Source organism: Mustelus asterias, chromosome 19, assembly GCF_964213995.1.
Source record: "Mustelus asterias chromosome 19, sMusAst1.hap1.1, whole genome shotgun sequence".
In the NCBI taxonomy this organism is placed as follows: domain Eukaryota; kingdom Metazoa; phylum Chordata; class Chondrichthyes; order Carcharhiniformes; family Triakidae; genus Mustelus; species Mustelus asterias.
Genome location: NC_135819.1, coordinates 34,885,660 through 34,904,197, shown reverse-complemented (window position 1 = coordinate 34,904,197; position 18,538 = coordinate 34,885,660). Strand labels below are relative to the sequence as shown.

The 18,538-nt window shown below is 46.5% G+C and overlaps 1 protein-coding gene across 1 annotated transcript in view; it reads left to right on the top strand.

Moving 5' to 3' along the window:
- The window catches only part of pde3a (phosphodiesterase 3A, cGMP-inhibited), a 483,881-nt gene that overhangs the window by 374,818 nt on the left and 90,525 nt on the right, over positions 1-18,538 (top strand). Inside the window, exons 5-6 of the mRNA XM_078235322.1 lie at positions 7,962-8,098; positions 9,317-9,536. Coding sequence (XP_078091448.1) covers positions 7,962-8,098; positions 9,317-9,536 — 357 coding nt within the window. The remainder of the gene's footprint in view (positions 1-7,961; positions 8,099-9,316; positions 9,537-18,538) is intronic.

Below are 18,538 nucleotides of genomic sequence, written 5' to 3'. Positions count from 1 at the left end.
ATCGTGAAGGAGATAGAATTATGATCGCTATCCCCAAGATGCTCACCCACCGAGAGATCCTCCACCTGTCCAGGTTCATTAGCCAGCACCAGATCAAGTACAGCCTCTCCTCTAGTAGGCTTATCCACATACTGTGTCAGGAAACTCTCCTGGACACACCAAACAAACTCCTCTCCATCCAAACCCCTAGCCCTAGGGATATTCCAATCTATGTTTGGGAAATTAAAATCTCCCATCACGACAACTCTGTTATTCCTACATCTCTCCAGGATCTGTTTCCCCATCTGCTCCTCAACATCTCTGTTACTATTGGGCGGCCTATAGAAAACAACCAGCAACGTTACCGACCCCTTCCTGTTCCTAACCTCCACCCACAGAGACTCCGTAGTCAATCCCTCCACGGCGTCCACCTTCTCTACAGCCGTGACACTATCCCTGATCAACAGTGCCACTCCCCCCCCTCTCCTGCCTCCCTCCCTGTCCTTCCTGAAACATCTAAAACCCGGCACCTGAAGCACCCAGTCCTGTCCCTGAGACATCCAAGTCTCCGTAATGGCCACCACATCACAATTCGAAGCAGCAATCCACGCTCTAAGCTCATCCACTTTATTCACTACACTCCTGGCATTAAAATAGACACATCTCAGACCTTCAGCCTGAGCACTTCCCTTCTCCATCACTCGTCTAACCTCCCTCTTACCCTGTTTACATTCCTTATCTATTTGCGAGCTAACCTCCTCGCTCTCAGTCCCCTCATTTCGATTCCCTCCCCCCAACCTTTCTAGTTTAAAGTCTCTCCAGTAGCCTTAGCCAACCTTCCCGCCAGGATATTGGTCCCCCTGGGATTCAAGTGCCACCCGTCTTTTTTAAACAGGTCACACCTGCCCCTAAAGAGGTCCCAATGATCCAAGTACCCAAATCCTTGTCCCTTGCTCCAGTCCCTCAGCCACGCATTCATTCTCCACCGATTCCTGTTCTCACTCTCCCACGGCACAGGCAGCAATCCCGAGATTACTACCTTTGCATTCCTCTTTCTCAGCTGTCTACCTAACTCCCTATATTCTCTTTTCATGACCCCTTCCCTCTTCCTACCTATGTCAGCAGTACCTATATGCATCACGACCTTCGGCTCCTCTCCCTCCCCCTTCAGGATTTCTGGGACTCGACCAGAGACATCCCGGACCCCTGCACCAGGGAGGCAAACCACCATCCGAGAGTCCCGTCTGTGTCCGCAAAAACGCCTATCTGACCCCCTCACCGTAGAGTCCCCAATTAGCACTACCCTCCTTTCCTTACCCTTTTGCACTACTGGGCCAGGCTCAGCTCCAGAGACACTGCCACCGCTGCTTCCCCCAGGTGGGCTGTCCACCCCAGTAGTACTCAGACAGGAGTACTTATTATTAAGGGGCACATCCACCGGGGTGCTCACCATCAACCGAGCTTTCTCCTTCCTCACTGTTACCCAGTTACCCTCCTCCCGTGGTCCCGGTGTGACCACCTGCCGATAGCTCCTGTCAATGACCTCCTCACTATCCCTAACCTGGCGAAGGTCCTCGAGCTGCAATTCCAGTTCCCTAACATGGTCCCTTAGGAACCGCAGCTCAACACACCCAGCACAGATATGGTCGTCCGGGAGGCTAGGAGCCTCCAGGACCTCCCACATCCTACATTGGGAACAACATACTGGCCTCACACTCATAATTGCCCCTTTAAACACACAGGGAAAAAAAAAGTGAATGAAAATTTTAAACTTACCTTTCCTCCTCCTGTTTTCTCCAAAGCCCTGCTCTCACTGGGTCTTTTTTTTTTTAGGTTAGAGGAGGAGGGAGGGTGGGATACTCTACAAGTGTAGAGTATCGGGATTCCTCTCTGTTCCAATTTATTGGGGAAAAAAAAAATCTCTCTCTCCCAGACCTCCCTGCGCGACCACTTCCGGGTTTAGATATTTTTTAAGAAAAAACCCGCGAAAAAGTAAGTTAAAAAATAACAGCGCTTACCTGCAGCACTCCTCTCGCGAATCTCTCCCTCTCTGCTGCACTTCCAAGACGCAATGAACCATCCTTCCTGCATCTACCCCATCTAGTCCTGTTAGAATTTTATAGGTTTCTCACTCTTCTAAATTCCAGGGAATATAATCCTAATCGATTCAACCTCTCCACATACATCAGTCCCACCATGCCAGGAATCAGTCTGGTAACCTTTGCTGCATTCCCGCCATTGGAAGAACATCCTTCCTGAGATAAGGAGACCAAAACTGCACACAATATTCCAGGTGTAGTCTCAACTAGACCGTGTACAATTGCAGCAAGACATCACTGCAAACATCACTGTACTGAAATCCTATGAAGACCAACATATAATTTGTCTTTTTCACTGCTTGCTGCACCTGCATGCTTACCTTCAGCGACTGGTGCATAAGGACACCCAGATCTGATTGCATATTCCCCTTTCTCTGTTTGGAATTCTTTCTATGTTGTCGATTGAAAATTGAGAGAGGTGGGCAGTGGGGTTAATATCTTTACACAAATGTTTGGGCAGTATCTACCCCTATAATCCAGAGCTACATTTTTACTATAATTTGCATTTGGATGATCCCAAGGAATTACTGATTTCATGCAGCAATCTGCTTGCGACCTGATTTAAATGTAGTTTAGTGCTGTGCTCACAGAGGAATAGCGACTATTAAACAGGCCACACGGTGGCACAGTGGTGAGCATTGCTGCCTCACAGCGCCAGGGACCCGGGTACGATTTCCGGCTTGGGTCACTGTCTGTGCAGAGTCTGCACATTATCCCCATGTCTGCGTGGGTTTCCTCTGGGGGCTTGGGTTTCCTCCCATAGTCTGAAAGACGTGCTGGTTAGGTGCATTGGCTGTGCTAAATTCTCCCTCCGTGTACCTGAACAGGTGCCAGAGTGTGACGACTAGGGGATTTTCACAGTAACTTCATTGCAGTGTGAATGTAAGCCTACTTGTGACTAATAATGAACTTTAACTTTAATATCGTCACTTATAGTTAGATGTGAAACACAATACATTTAGTTAAATGCCAATGTTGTGGTATAAATATAAACACAAACAAAATCACATTGGGTAATTCAGCTTCTATAAACACTAATTTTGAAGTTTTTTTTTTCAATGAAGCAAAGACTTGATTACCAGTGAAATTGCTGGTGCTGGAAGTCTGGCCTACATGTGACTCCAGAGCCACAGGTTGACTCTAGTTGCCCACAGGTATGGGCAATAAATGCTGGCCCAACTATGACGGTAACACTACATTCTGCACCCTCTCCTTTGCTTCTCTATGAACAGTATGATTTGTCTGGAATGCACGCAAGAAACAATACTTTTCACTAATACATGGCACAGTGGCATTGCTGCCTCACAGCGCCAGGGACCCGGGTACGATTTCCGGCTTGGGTCACTGTCTATGCAGAGTCTGCACATTCTCCCCTTGTCAGCGTGGGTTTCCTCTGGGTGCTCCGGTTTCCTCCCACACTCCAAAGATGTGCGGGTTAGGTTGATTGGCCATGATAAATTGCCCCTTGGTGTTAGGGTATTAACAGGGTAAATGTGCGGTGTTATGGGAATAGGGCAGGGTGGGATTGTGGTTGGTGCAGACTCGATGGGCCAAATGCCTTCTTCTTCACTATGGGATTTTATGTGACAGTAATAATTCAAATTAACCAGTGATGCTTGCATCCTATGAATGAATTAAAAAATCAATGCAAGGACAAGTGAGCAATAGCTAGCCCTAAGTGGTGGTTTTATGAAGTGATGAAGGAGGAGAAAGCAGCAAAGAGGCTCAGGGAAGGAATACTAAGATGTGCGGACCCCAGCAGCTGAAGGCATGAGCGCTAAAGCATTGACGATTGGGGAAGCGCAGAAAGCCAGGATTAGAGGAGCACAGAGATCTGTGGTGATAGGGAAAGGGAAAGCTGTGGATGGCGATAGGACGGACAGAAATGGATGCAAGGGTTGGAAATGAAATGGAATTAATCAGGCTTTGGGTTCTGTAGAACGTTTCACATCGAAACAAAATCCTAATCCAAAGGCCTGGATGAGTTTGTTGATGGAGTGGGGTATCAGAGCTAGACCTCGGATGATGCCCCGACTGCTTTGCTTGGGCTGGCACTGTTTAAGATTCAGGGCACTCACACAGTTAATAAAAGTGAGACCACTACTGCCAGTAAGGTGGGGTAGGAAGTTGCTGCAATGCTGTAGCTCCAGAAAAGGAGGAAGCGAAAGGGGCAGAACAAGCTTGAATATCAGCACCTTCCAGAAGGCAGGAATAGCATATAAAAGTAAAGATGTTATGCATCCGGTTGCACTTGGTATTGGTGAGACCATATCTGGAGTACTGTGCATAGTTTTGCTTTCCTTATTTAAGGAAATTTATAAATGCAGTGGAAGCAGTTCCGAGAAGGTTCACTAGACTGATAGCTGTGATGTAGGGATTGGTTATCTTATCAGGAATGGTTGGACAGGCTCGGCTGTATCCTTTGGTGTTTAGGGGAATGAGAGGTGACCTTGTTGAAAGATCCTAAGGGGACTTGACAGAATGGATGCTGAAAGGATGTTCTGTAGGAGACACCGGAACTAAGGGACAGAGACTAAAAACGAAGGGTCTCTCATTTCAAACTTGCATTGAGGAGACTTTTTTCTCTCACAGGGTCAAGAGTCTTTGCAACTCTCTTCCCCACAGAGTGATGGAGGCAGGGTCATTGAATGTTTTTAAGACAGAAGTGAATAGATTCTTGACTGATGAGGGAGTTGAAGGATATCGGCGAGAACACAGAGTTGAGGGCACAATCAGATCGGCACAGTGGTTAGCACTGCTGCCTCACAGCACCAGTGACCCGGGTTCTATTCTGGCCTTGGGTCACTGTCTGTGTGGCATTTGTAAGTTCTTCCCATGTCTGCATGGGTTTCCTCTGGTGTTCCGGTTTCCTCCAACAGTCCAAAGATGTGCAAGTTAGGTTGATTGGCCGTTCCCCTTAGTGGCTAAGATGTGTAGGGGATTAGCGGAGTAAATACATGGGGTTACGGGAATTGGGTCTGGGTGGAACACTTAGTTGGAGAGTTGGTGCAGACTCAATGGGCCAAATGGCTTGCTTCTGCACTGTAGGGTCTCTATGATTCTATGTTCTAGTTGAATGGAGGAACAGGCTTAAGGGGTGAATGGCCTACTCCTGCTCTTGGTTTGTATGTTCTACCTCTGCCCTTGGGTTACCTGCTGGTTGGCAAGGGGTAGGAAGGAAAGTTGGACTGGCTCATCAATCCTCCGCATCATTTACCCATGGCAGGTGGTCTATGCTGTCTAGTGTGGGGGTCAGTGGCTAGGGCTGAGCACTGAGAGGATTGAGTGGCATGCCATTCAATTTCCATCCCACAGAGTGAAAGCTCAGACCACTTGTTCAATGTTCAAAAGGCTCCGTCTAGTATTGTTTGTACGTTCGGCCGTGTATTTTAGGCTGCTAATTCTTCATAATAACAGCGCTGACAAATCTTTTCATTTAAATGTTGATAATATATCACAGGAGCCTGATCTATCAAAATGAGAAGGGACAGAGGTTGACAAAGAATCCATTATTGTAAAGCAGATGAATTTTCTGCCTAATCTGAACTGACGACTCTTTTTTAAGAGCAGCAGTGTGCAGCCATGCTGAAGGAATACTTGTCTTTGGGTGAAGTACTGGTAGGCGATTCTGGCCGGTGGTGAAAATGAGGGAAAAGAAGGTCCGAGCATGGTTTTTGGAAATGTGATTTTGGATCTGAAACAATAGCAAACCTGAGCACTTCCAGGGACAAACTGGCCTGTTATCGGTGACTGGAAACAAGCGCAGTCAGTGAGGGTACAGCATGTTCTGAGTCTAACCACATGTTCAACAGTGCAGTGAGTCAAAAACGATCCAAGGTTGCCTAATGTTCCACAGACCCTGGTCTCCCCCAACACTGAATTTGTTTTCACTGTGGCATCAGACCTTGATCTTTCAGACACTGCACCCAACTCTGTGCAACTCTTTCTCTCTCTCTGCAAAATCAGTTGGTCTTTCTACCTTGTTTCCCTGTGCAGCAATAGGTTTTTGCTGGGCCAGCCCCCCAGCTGCCATCCAACTGAACCCAGCCACCTGCCGTCCAACCAATCCCTGCCCCCCCAATCGACCCCAGCCCTCTGCCATCCAACCGATCCCAGCTTCCTGCCATCCAACTGATCCCTACCCCCCCAATCGACCCCAGTACCCTGACCCCTGCCATCCAACCGACCTCTGACCCCTGCCATCCAACCGACTCCAGCTCTCTGCTATCTCAACGTCTTGTCTCCTATCAATGTCCTCCTCCCCCACTTGTATCATCTCATATCTCCCCTTCCTGTATGTGCATGGCAGCCATGACTGAAACATTGTGATAATTTTACTGTTCTGTAGGATTTGGATGCAGAATAAATGCAGGTATGGGAGTTGTTTATCAACCTCAATCATAGAATCCCTACAGTAAAAGAGGTCATTCGGCCGAACGACTCTCTGACACAGTATCTTAGCCACGCCCTCTCTCTCGCTCTCTCCCTGTAATCCCACACATTTATGATGGCTAATCCCATCTAACCTACACATCTTGAGACACTAAGGGGCAATTTGGCATGGCCAATCCACCTAACGTACACATCTTTGGAATGTGGGAGGAAACCGGATCACCCAGAGGAAACCCACGCAGACACGGGGAGAATGTGCAAACTTCACACAGACAGTGACCCAAGCCAGGAATCGAACCAGGGTCCCTGGCACTGTGTGGCAGCAGTGCTAACCACTGTGCCACCATGCTGCCCTAAAATGCAACCACAAATAATGGCTTTATGAGCAGATAATCATAGAATCCCTACAATGCAGGAAGCCATTCGGCCCATCAAGCCTGCACCGACAACAATTCCATCCAGGCCCTACCCCGTAACCTGACGCATTTACCCTGCTGATCACCCTGACACTAAGGGTTAAGTTAGCATGGCCAATCCACCTAACCTGCACATCTTTGGACACTCCGGAGCACCCGGAGGAAACCCACGCAGACGTGGGGAGAACGTGCAGACTCCACACAGATAGTCACCCAAGCTGGGAATCGAACCCAGGTCCCTGGCGCTCTGAGACAGCAGTGCTAACCACTGTGTCACCATACAGCTATGTCAATGCTATCACTAAAGGAAAATCATGCCCTGTTTATGTATCTGCTTTGCTAATTATAACCCTGTTTTCAATAAGAACTAGTCCATCGCGATTTTGATTAACTGAAAGATTATAGCTAAGAAGCAGGATTTTGTGATCTCTAATTTAAATTTTATAATAATATAGAATGACATGCTGTCAAAATATCAGCTGACATCATGTATATTTATTGCCTTGCCTATACTGTACACTAGGACACTGACACATAGAATCATTGAATCTATACAGTACAGTGGAGGCCATTCGGCCCATCAAGTCTGCATCAACCACAGTCCCACACAGGCCCTATTCCCATAATCCTCATTTACTCTGCTAATCCCCCTGACACTAGGGTCAATTTAGCGTGGCCAATCAACCTAACCCGCACATCTTTGGAGTGTGGGAGGAAACCGGAGCACCCGGAGGAAACCCACACAGACATGGAGAGGATGTGCAAATTCCACACAGACAATGACCCGAGGCCAGAATTGAACCCGGGTCACTGGCGCTGTGTGGCAGCAGTGTTAACCACTGTGCCGCCATGCCGCCCGTTAGGACAATAACATACACAGATTGTTAGTTCTGAAGTATAGCATTTTCACTCAAGTTGATGGCTTGTCCCGGCATGTCCAATTGCGTGCGGATCATTGTGTAGGGGGTGATGTTACATGGTGTAAAATGACTTTATTTTGAAACTTTGGGAATGGGTTGAACTGGTAACTCTTAACCGTGTTTGATAACAGTTACTTATCCCCTGTTACTTTCAGTTCTTTTAACACAGAGTCTTGGAACAACAGCTGCTCCCCCTCAGTCTTGCTGACCATTGCCAAAAGCAGATCATTCTCAGCCTCCTACGCTGTCACACAAAATAACCACGTGAATGCCAAAAGACAATTGCGGCAAGGTAAACAACTATTTTATATTCTTATATATTTTTAAATTGACCTCAAGTCCTGGACTCTCCAACTAGTCAAAGCCATTTCTCCCAGTCTACACTATCTATCTGTTCCCCTTAATAGAGTAAGAAGTCTCACAACATCAGGTTAAAGTCCAACAGGTTTATTTGGTAGCGCAAGCCACAAGCTTTCGGAGCGCTGCCCCTTCATCAGGTGAGTGGGAGTTCTGTTCACAAACAGGGCATATAAAGACACAAACTCAATTTACAAAATAATGGTTGGAATGTGAGTCTTTACAGGTAATCAAGTCTTAAAGGTACAGACAATGTGAGTGGAGAGAGGGTTAAGCACAGGTTAAAGAGATGTGTATTGTCTCCAGCCAGGACAATTAGTGAGATTTTGCAAGCTCAGGCAAGTTGTGAGGGTTACAGATAGTGTGACATGAACCCAAGATCCTGGTTGAGGCCATCCTCATGTGTGCGGAACTTGGCTATCAGTATCTGCTCAGTGACTCTGCGCTGTCATGAAGGCCGCCTTGGAGAGCGCTTACCCGAAGATCAGAGGCCGAATGCCCGTGACCGCTGAAGTGTTCCCCAACAGGGAGAGAGCACTTTTGCCTGGTGATTGTGGAGCGGTGTTCATTGATCTGTTGTCATAGCGTCTGCATGGTCTCCCCAATGTACCATGTCTCGGGACATCCTTTCCTGCAATGTATCAGGTGGACAATGTTGATAGAATCCCTTAATAGAATCGTAGAATAGAATCCCTACAGTGCAGAAAGAGGCCATTTGGTCCATTAAGTCTGCACCGACAACAATCCCACCAGGCCCTATCACCGTCACCCCAAGCATTTACCCTAGCTAGTCCCCCTGACACTAAGGGGCAATTTAGCATGGCCAATCCACCTAATCTGCACAGCTTTGGAGTGTGGAAGGAAACCGGAGCACCCGGAGGAAACCCACGCAGACACGGGGAGAATGTGCAAATTCCACAGAGACAGTGACCCGAGGCTGCAATTGAATCCTGGGTCCCTGGCGCTGGGAGGCAGCAGTGTTAACCACTGCCCTATGCCATCAGCTCAAAGTTTAATAAAAATTAACGCATAATCCTCCAACCTGTTCCATTCAAGGTTGGTGTCATTGGTTTTGCTTCTGTTTTGCTTGTTTACAGTTCTTACAGCTGTCGTCTTAATAGCGAATTATCTGACCAGGATGTTCTTTTGCCAGGTTTCTCTACGAACATCACACCTCTGACCTCCCCGTGCCATTCGCCAATCCAGGGCACTCCAGCCGGTAGTCCCACCAGCAAAACCCCTGCGGTTGAGTTCCCAGATACTGCGGATATAGTGACCAAACCAGGCCGTAACCCACATAAACCCTTAACTTACACTCAGAGTGCACCGGATGTCGCAGGGCAGTACAGGAGTGCCTGCATTGTGTGTAGTAGGTAAGGAATTCAGTATTCTTTTGCTGTCTTCTGCATTGCCTCTTGTAATTTGCAATCTTTTGAGGTGGGAAATTTGCTTTGAGGGTTGGGGGGTGTAGGGTAGATGTTCTCAGTGTACGACCAGTGTAAAACACGCAACAACAAACCGATTATTATCCATTATCCAACACAATTAAAAATCAGGATTTGTTGTCATCTGTTCTGCGCTATCACACAATGTCGAAGAGGCCTGGTGGCGCAGTGGGTAGCGCCTCTACCTCTGGACCAGAAGCTCGGGTTCAAGTCCAATAGCAGGTCTTGTTGACCACAGAAGGAGCACTCAATATGGTTCAACAAGCTGATAGACATGCTTGGGGATCCTTTCACCACGTCCCCACTATTCCCCAAGGGTTAACGAACAATGTGGGTGCCAAGATAGGCTTTAACAAAAAGTGCAATGTCAACATTTCCCTAGTGTTCAATTGGTTGACTTCCTGACTAAACTTGACACCTCAACAGTTCATAGAATCGTAGAATCACACAGTGCAGAAGAAGGCCATTTGGCCATCAAGTCTGCACCAACCATAATCCCACCCAGACCCTATTCCCATAACCCCATGTATTTAACCTAGCTAGTTCCCCTGACGCTAAGGGCGATTTAGCATGGAAAATCAACCTGAATCACACGTCTTTGGAGAGTGGGAGGAAACCGGAGCACCTGGAGGAAACCCACGCAGACACGGGGAGAACGTGCAAACTCCACTCAGACAGTGACCCAAGTTGGGAATCGTACCCAGATCCCTGGCGCTATGCAACTGTGCCGTCCCCAAAAATGGCAATTAACCACTAAAGGGGGCACTCGGATATGAACTGAGGACCTCTTGATCTGCAGTCAAATGCTTTGCCACTAAGCTATAACCCCGCAGTTTGCCCTGAATATACCACAGTCCCCCAGTCTCCATTCCCACTTCACTAGTATAGTTTCATTTTGACTGGCAGGTTTTAAGGTAGAGGCTTTACTCAGAGAGTGTGATCAGCTATCTTCAGGAAAACATTCATGATCTCCTGTTACAAGATGATGCCACTTATCACAGTCATCTGAAATGAACAAGGAAGCCATTGAAACTGTCGCTCTGTGGCCTGTCAGGATTGGGTGCAATGTTGCTTTCACATCCTGTCCAATTTTCCACACTGCTGGAGTCGATGATAAAGAAAACTGGGTAGGTGTCAAACCAACCTACCACCTGATCCTGCCTGGCGCGTTACATTGAAATGATCCCCCTATGCGTTCTAAAGTTTCAGTTGGGTTGTAACAGCAGGCTGTGATTTAAACACAGGCTGAGTTTTCTGCTCTAGTCGCACTTGCAAGCGCTGACACGTTATGGTGATTCTCTCAAGCTGGCACAATGCATTTTGAAATAACTCCTCAGAGGCCGATGTCAACTTCACCAGATTCCCTTTATTTACAAACTTATCTCCACTTCTAAGAGCGCCTCAGGTACAGAGTCAGAATGCGAAGTGTCAGTAGACCTGACGCTCCTCTATATGAGACTCCCTGATTGGGCAGGCAACCATTACCTCAATCAGGGAGCCCATACTCCAAGAGACCAATCTCATGGGCCTTGATGAAGTCAGTAGACATTTATTTACAAACATATGAATTAGAGCAGGAGTAGGCCATTCGGTCCCTCGGGCCTGCTCCACCGTTCAGTAAGATCATGGCTGATCTAATTTCAACCTCAACTTCACATTCCTGCCTACGTCCAATAACCTTTCACACCCTTGCTTATCAATAAGCTATCTACTTCTGTCCAAAGAAATTCAAAGACTCTACCCTCAACTACCGTTTGAGGAAGAGAATTCCAAAGTCTCACAAACCTCAGAGAATTTGTTTTCCTCATCTCTTTTTTTTTAAACGGGTGTCCCTTGTTGCAGTTTCTCTCTCTCTCTCTCTCTCTCGAGGAAACAGCCTCTCCACATCCACTCTGTCAAACCCTTTCAGGATTTTACATGTTCCTATCAACCTCTTACTCTTCTAAACTTCAGCAGGTACAAGCCTGGCCCCTCCAGCCTTTCCTCATAAGACAACCCATCCATTCCAGTTACTAATCTGGTAAACCTTCTCAGAACTGCTTTCACCACATTGGCATATTTCCTTAAATAAGGAGACCAGTACTGTACACCGTTCTCCAGCTCACTGATGTTCTATATGACTGAAGCATAACCTCCCTGGACTCGTACTCACTTCCCCTTGCAATAAATGATAACATTCTATTAACTTTAACAATTACTTGCTGCACCTGTATACTAATCTTTTGCAATTCATGCAGTCGGACATCCAGATCCCTCTACACCCCAAAGCTCTACAGGCACCATTTTATTTTTTATTCAGCCTACCAAAATGGACCACCTCACATTTTGCCACATTATAATCGTTTGCCAGATCTTTGCCCACTTTCTTAACATTTCTGTATCCTTTTGTAGCCTCCTTATGTCCTCCTCACAACTTACTTTCCCACCTAACTTTATTTAATTAACCTCCCAAGCAACCCTGGCAAAGAGAAATCATCCCTGAACTCATCCTTTCCAACTGGCCTATTTTATGGTTGACCAAACCATCCTTCTCATGCACCTCTCCACCATTGTTCAGTTGGATGGGACTACTCTTAACTTGTTCCATGCTTACCTGTCTAATCATAGCCAGAGAATCATCTGCCTTAGCTTCTCTTCCCAGTACTTCTAGTGGCTTCTAAGAATGTATCATAGAATCCCTACAGTGCAGAAGGAGGCCATTCGGCCCATTGAGTCTGCATCGACCACAGTCCCTCCCAGGCTCTATTCCCATAACTCTGCATATTTACCCTGATAATCCCCCAACATTAGGGTCATTTAACATGGTTAATCAACCTAACCTGCACATCTTTGGAGTGTGGGAGGAAACTGGAGCACCCGGAGGAACCCCACGCAGACGCAGGAAGAACATGCAAACTCCACACAGACAGTGACGCGAGGCAGGACTTGAACCTGGGTCCCTGGCGCTGTGAGGCAGCAGTGCTAACCACTGTGCCACCGTGCCGCCCCCAAGTCCTTGACTCCTTCCTGTGTTTAATCTGTATACTTCCCCTTGGCACCATCATCTGAATTCTGAGGCCTGGGGATTTTTTAGTCCGTGAGTTGGGAGAATTTCCAGCTTCACAAACCCGGGATTTTGATAAATGGCTGCCTGGACATCAGATCTTCAGTCTGGGGGAGGGAGCTGGACTGGAAATCAAGGCAGGTGACCCTGGAAGTAGTGAGGAGGAAGCTGGTTGTGGGGTTGGTGGAAGAGCTATCACAGGGGCCCGATACAGTGTCCAAAAATGTAAAGAGAACATGAAACATGCTTCTAGCCCTCGCCCCTCACATCATCTCATCAACCTCCCCAAACATGAAATGTTGTGCAGCTGAGTTTTGGAACAGCAAAGTGATTTGCCAAAAATCTCTGCCCTCGCTCGCGGCTGGGATTTTCCAGTGCCGCTGAAAGTGAGTGGTGTTTTTGGTTGTGATGCCAAATTCTCCATTCTCACCAGGAGCGGGGCAGCCACGAACCAGATTGGAGAATCCTGAGCCATTGCCTTTGGTCCCCAGAGCAGTTTCCACTCTCTAACTACAGGCTCTCTCCTTGGCCAATGTATCACGTTGAACCATTGACTGTTCGCAATATTTGACCCTGAAATGAGCTCCCCAACACATATCTGTGTCATCACTATGGCGCACATCACATCACCCAACTCCATCCCTACTTTAGCTGACTCCAAAAACCCACGTCCATGTCTTTGTTCCCTCAAAACTCAACTCTTCCAACGCACTCCTAGCCAACCTTCCACATTTACCATTCATAAATAAACTTGAAGTAATTAAAAGCTCTCTCACCTGTCTCCCCGACTCTCACCGAGTCATCTTCACCCTTATGGCCACTGACCTACTGCGCCTCCCAGTTAAGCAATGCCCACAGTTTTAAAATTCTCACCATTGTTTTTAAATCCCTCCATTGCCTTGCCCGCCTCCCCCGCCCCCCCCACCTCCGTTATCTCCTCCAGCCCCACAACTCCAGCTCCACAACACCCCAAGGTATCACAGAATCCTACAATGCAGAAGAGGCTCTTCAGCCCATCAAGACTACACTGACGCACGAAAGGCATTGACCTGCCCACCTAATCCCACTTGCCAGCACTTGGCTCTCTGCTCATCTAACTGTGGCTTCTCTCTGCATCCCCATTTTAATCACTCCACCATCGGTCGCCGTGATATCAGCTGCCAACATAAGCACATAGGGATTAGGAGCAGAAGTAGTCCTTCGAGTCTGCTCCGTCATTCAATCAGATCATAGCTGACCTCTTCCCGGTCTCAAATCCACCTCCCTACTTGTTCCCATTATCCCTTTAACCCAATTTTTTATCAGATATATAAATCAGAAATATATCTGTCTCCTTCTTGAGACCATTTAATGATTCAGACTCCATCCCGCTATGGAACAGCGAGTTCCACAAATTCATCTCCCTCCTCGAGAAGTAGTTCCCCCTCATCTCTGTCTTAAATCCACCACCTCTCCACCTATACCTGTGACCTCTTGTTCGAGATTTACTCTGTGAGGGGAAACATTGGGTTTACATTTATTTTATCAATCCTTTTTAATAATTTATATACCTTGATCAGTTTCCCAAGAACCTCTCTACCTCTTTACCATTCCAACCACCTCAAAGATGTTCCTTAAAACCTAACTCTTCGCACAAGCTTTCAGTCATCTGCCCAATTAACACCTTAAATGGTTGGTGCCAGGTGTTTCCTTTATGATGCTTCTTTGAGGCCTTTTATCACATTAACACGGCTATATAAATGGAAATTGTTGTTGTAATAACCATCGCTCTTCGTTTCGTCATTTCAGTTGTTAACAATTTTATTCCTTTAGCCTCCGAAGGAATCATATCACATTTTCAGTGCAATGTTTACTGGTTCTGGTGCAAGTATAGATTAAAGTTTATTTATTAGTCACAAGTAGGCTTACATTAACACTGCAATTAAGTTACTGTAAAAATCCCCTAGTCCCCACACTCCGGCGCCTGTTCGGGTACACTGAGGGAGAATTTAGCATGGCCAATGCACCTAACCAGCACGTCTTCCAGACTGCGGGAGGAAACCGGAGCACCCGAAGGAAACCCACGCAGACTCACGGAGATTGTGCAGACTCCACACAGTCACCCAAGTCGGGAATTGAACCCGGGTCCCTAGCGCTGTGATGCAGCAGTGCTAAGCACTGTGCCACCCTGCCATCCTTGATGTCTGCTCAGAAAAAATATTCCCATTCTTTCTCTCCCAGCCATTTGAGATCCTCACACACAAGGCAATAATTTGGTTACACTATCAAGGCCAATGTGGAACTTAGTCATCGTGAGCAGTAACATACAAAGAGTGGCGTTGTATTTTCCGTGTTATTGACCCCTTGAGATATCCAGTTGCATTGACAGATATGGAATTGAAGAAGAAAGAGTGTATAATGGGTGGCTAATGCCATTCTGCCCATTAATCATAGAATCACTACAGTGCAGAAAGAGGCCATTTGGCCCATCGAACATGCACTGGCAACAATCCCACCCAGGCCCAATCCCAGCTAGGGCAGCACAGTAGTTAGCACTGTTGCCTCACTGCACCAGGGACCCAGGTTCAATTCCAATTGGATAACTGTATAGAGTTTGCACATTCTCCCTGTCAGCATGGGTTTCTTCCGGGTGCTCCGGTTTCCTCCCACACTCCAAAGATGTGTGGGTTAGGTTGATTGGCCATGCTAAATTGTCCCTTAGCGTCCTGGGGATTAGTAGGGTAAATATGTGGTGTTATGGGGATAGGGCCTGTTGTCGGTGCAGGCTCGATGGTCCAAATGGCTGCCTCCTGCACTAGGGATTCTATGACTCTATGTAACCCCACATATTTACACTAAGGGGCAATTTATCATGTCCAATCCAACTAACCTGCACATCTTTGGACTGTGGGAGGAAATCCGAGCACCCGGAGGTATCCCACGTAGACATGGGGAGAACGTACAAACTCCACACAGGCAATCACCCAAGGCCAGAATTGAACCCAGGTCCCTGGCGCTGTGTGGCAGCAGTGCCAACCACCGTGGCAGACTCACTGCCCAGAAGGAATTTCTACCCTTATCATTCCAGACTCACCCTGCTTTGTATCATAAGTGCTGTCTCTACCGGTTTGGAGGATCCAGGTCATTCTCTGGAAGTGGACGCGATTGGAGGTCCTGACCATGTTTCTTTGTGATGTTGTGCCTTTGAAGCAGACATCTGCTTTATGTTAACTTGATCTGAACCTGCTTTAGATGTACAGTCGGTTTAATTCTAATGGTTAGTGGTTTCTGAAATGCCAGCGGGTGATTGAATTGTTTGGAGAAGAAAGCTTCTGCCTTTGCATCTCTTCCAAGAATTGTGAATGATAAAATGTTGCCGCTATCTAATGTAAATGATGTCTTTCTGTTTGGAAAGGTTCTCGGGCATTGCAAACAAATAGCCAGCAATTCATTAACTGGGCAAACAAAAGAGAACAAAGGTGAAATTTCTCATAACCAGTGCAGCGTCTCATCAACTTACTTTTACTGAACTCAGATTACAACGCACATTTGGTGAGATTGAATGAGGGCTATATATTCACTGTGACACAATATCAATTGCCAGTTAACTATTACCTGCCATTGAGATAACATAGCGTGCATTTAGTTACTGCCTATATATATGGAATATTTATTTTTGGGACCAGTGAATTATTTTTGTAAAGTAATCACTGTTAGGTAGGTAAATGTAACAGCCAATGTTTGATTGCAAAATCCCAAAATCAGCAAATGAGATGAACAGTGACTAATGTGGGCTTTTGTGGGCTGTGTTTGTTGTGGAAACGCCAGACAAAGTAATAGGAGAACTCCTCCTCCTTCTTTGAACAGCACCATAGAATCTTTCGCAATGATTCCAAAACTTAGACGCTGAACCTGGTCATGTTCTTGAGATAGAGAGGCAGGACTCCATCATCAGAGGGGCCATTCATTAGGGAGACGTGAAAACCAGGACACAAATAGCAAGCAAGATGAATGGTCGAGCAAATCCATTTTTGATGGTTGAGGGAGGACTGTTGGCCAGGAACCAAGGAGAGCTCAGCCCTGGAAATACAGGCCCGTAGTCAGTCAATTTGGACGATTAAGGGATTTCACGCAAAGCCATTAGCGAAAGCTCTTTTTAAACTTCTGAAATATAATATCCTTCAGACCGTATGTTCTGTACAAATTGTTGTGAAATTACCTTGGAATTTATCTCAGCTTCCATCGAATTTAATTATTGTGCACATTTTTGAGTCAGTCTCCCTGAGGGATGTTTGAACCTCTCGGTTGGTGTGAAGGAGAAACAAGTTCTGCTTCTTCACAAAATACCTTTATTTCTTTGATCCAACCCCACACATAATTCTCCACCAACAAATAGTGCCACCTATGGCCCCTTTATATATCAGTGACTTCTTTTCAATAATTGACATCAAATTAGGACTTAATTGGAAGGTCTGTTAACCCATTCCTAACAAGGGAGGAACTTTCAGCATTTAGTGGCGGAGAGAGTCATTAGATGTTGGCCTTATTATCACTGAGCATAATTTGATACTTAAATTCTCTGGCCCTTCCTGCCAGTGGGATCTTCCAGTCTTGCAGAAAATGACAACCCATGGGGGGAAGGGCGAGCTACACAAAACATCGTTATCATCGGCAGGACCAGAAGATCCCGCCGGCAGCCGATGGCGTGCTGCTTCTGTCGCTGGAAAACACGCTGTGGGGGTCTGGAAGATCCCATCCAGTTTACATAGTCACATGTCCATGAGATCTTTCAATTATAAGTTCATAAGATATAGGAGCAGAATTGTCATTCAGCCTATCGAGTCCACTCCGTCATTTGATCGTGGCTGATATGCTCCTCAGCCCCATTTTCCTGCGTTCTCCCCATAACCCTTCAACCCATTACCAATTAAAAATCTGTCTAACTCCTCTTTAAATTTATTCACTGTCCCAACATCCGCCACACTTTGGGGTAGCAAATTCCACAGATTCACAACCCTTTGGGAGAAATAGTTTCTCCTCAACTCTGTTTTAAATCTGCTACCCCTTATCTTAAGACTATGACCTCTCGTCCTAGAATGCTCCACCAGCGGAAGCATCCAAAAGCTCCACGTCTACTTTATCCGTACCTTTTATCTTCTTGAACACCTCAATTGGATCTCCCCTCATTCCAGAGAGTATAGGCCTAAACTGTTCAATCTCTCTTCATAGGTCAAACCCCTCATCTCTGGAATCAATCTAGTAAACCCTCCTCTGAACTGCCTCCAATGCCACTACACCTTTCCTCAAATACAGGGACCAAAACTGTGCTCAATATTCCAGGTGCAGCCTCACCAATGTCTACATTACTAGGGTGGAAGAGTCAATTACTAGGGGGCATAAGTTTAAGGTGCGAGGGGCAAGGTTTAAAGGAGATATATGAGGCAAGTTTTTTACACCGAGGGTGGTAGGTGCCTGGAACTCGCTGCCGGGGGAGGTAGGGGAAGTAGATACGATAGTGACTTTTAAGGGGCATCTAGGCCCTTAAATGGGAATAGAGGGATACAGTCCCCGGAAGGGTAGGGGGTTTTAGTTCAGTTGGGCAACATGGTCGGTGCAGGCTTGGAGGGCTGAAGGGCCTGTTCCTGTGCTGTAATTTTCTTTGTTCTTTGTCCTTATAGTTGCAACAATACTTCCTTATCTTTATATTCTATTCCTTTAGCTGTAAGTGCCAACACTCCATTTGCTTTCTTTATTATCTGCTGTAATTGCATGCTAGTTTTAATGTTGCAAATGCAATGCAACACCAACAATCTGTAGGCATGCGAGTAATTAAAAAGAAAGACTTAGCGTCATAGAGCACCGAAAAGGCCCTTTGAGTCTGCACCGATAATATCTACCACGAAAGGCA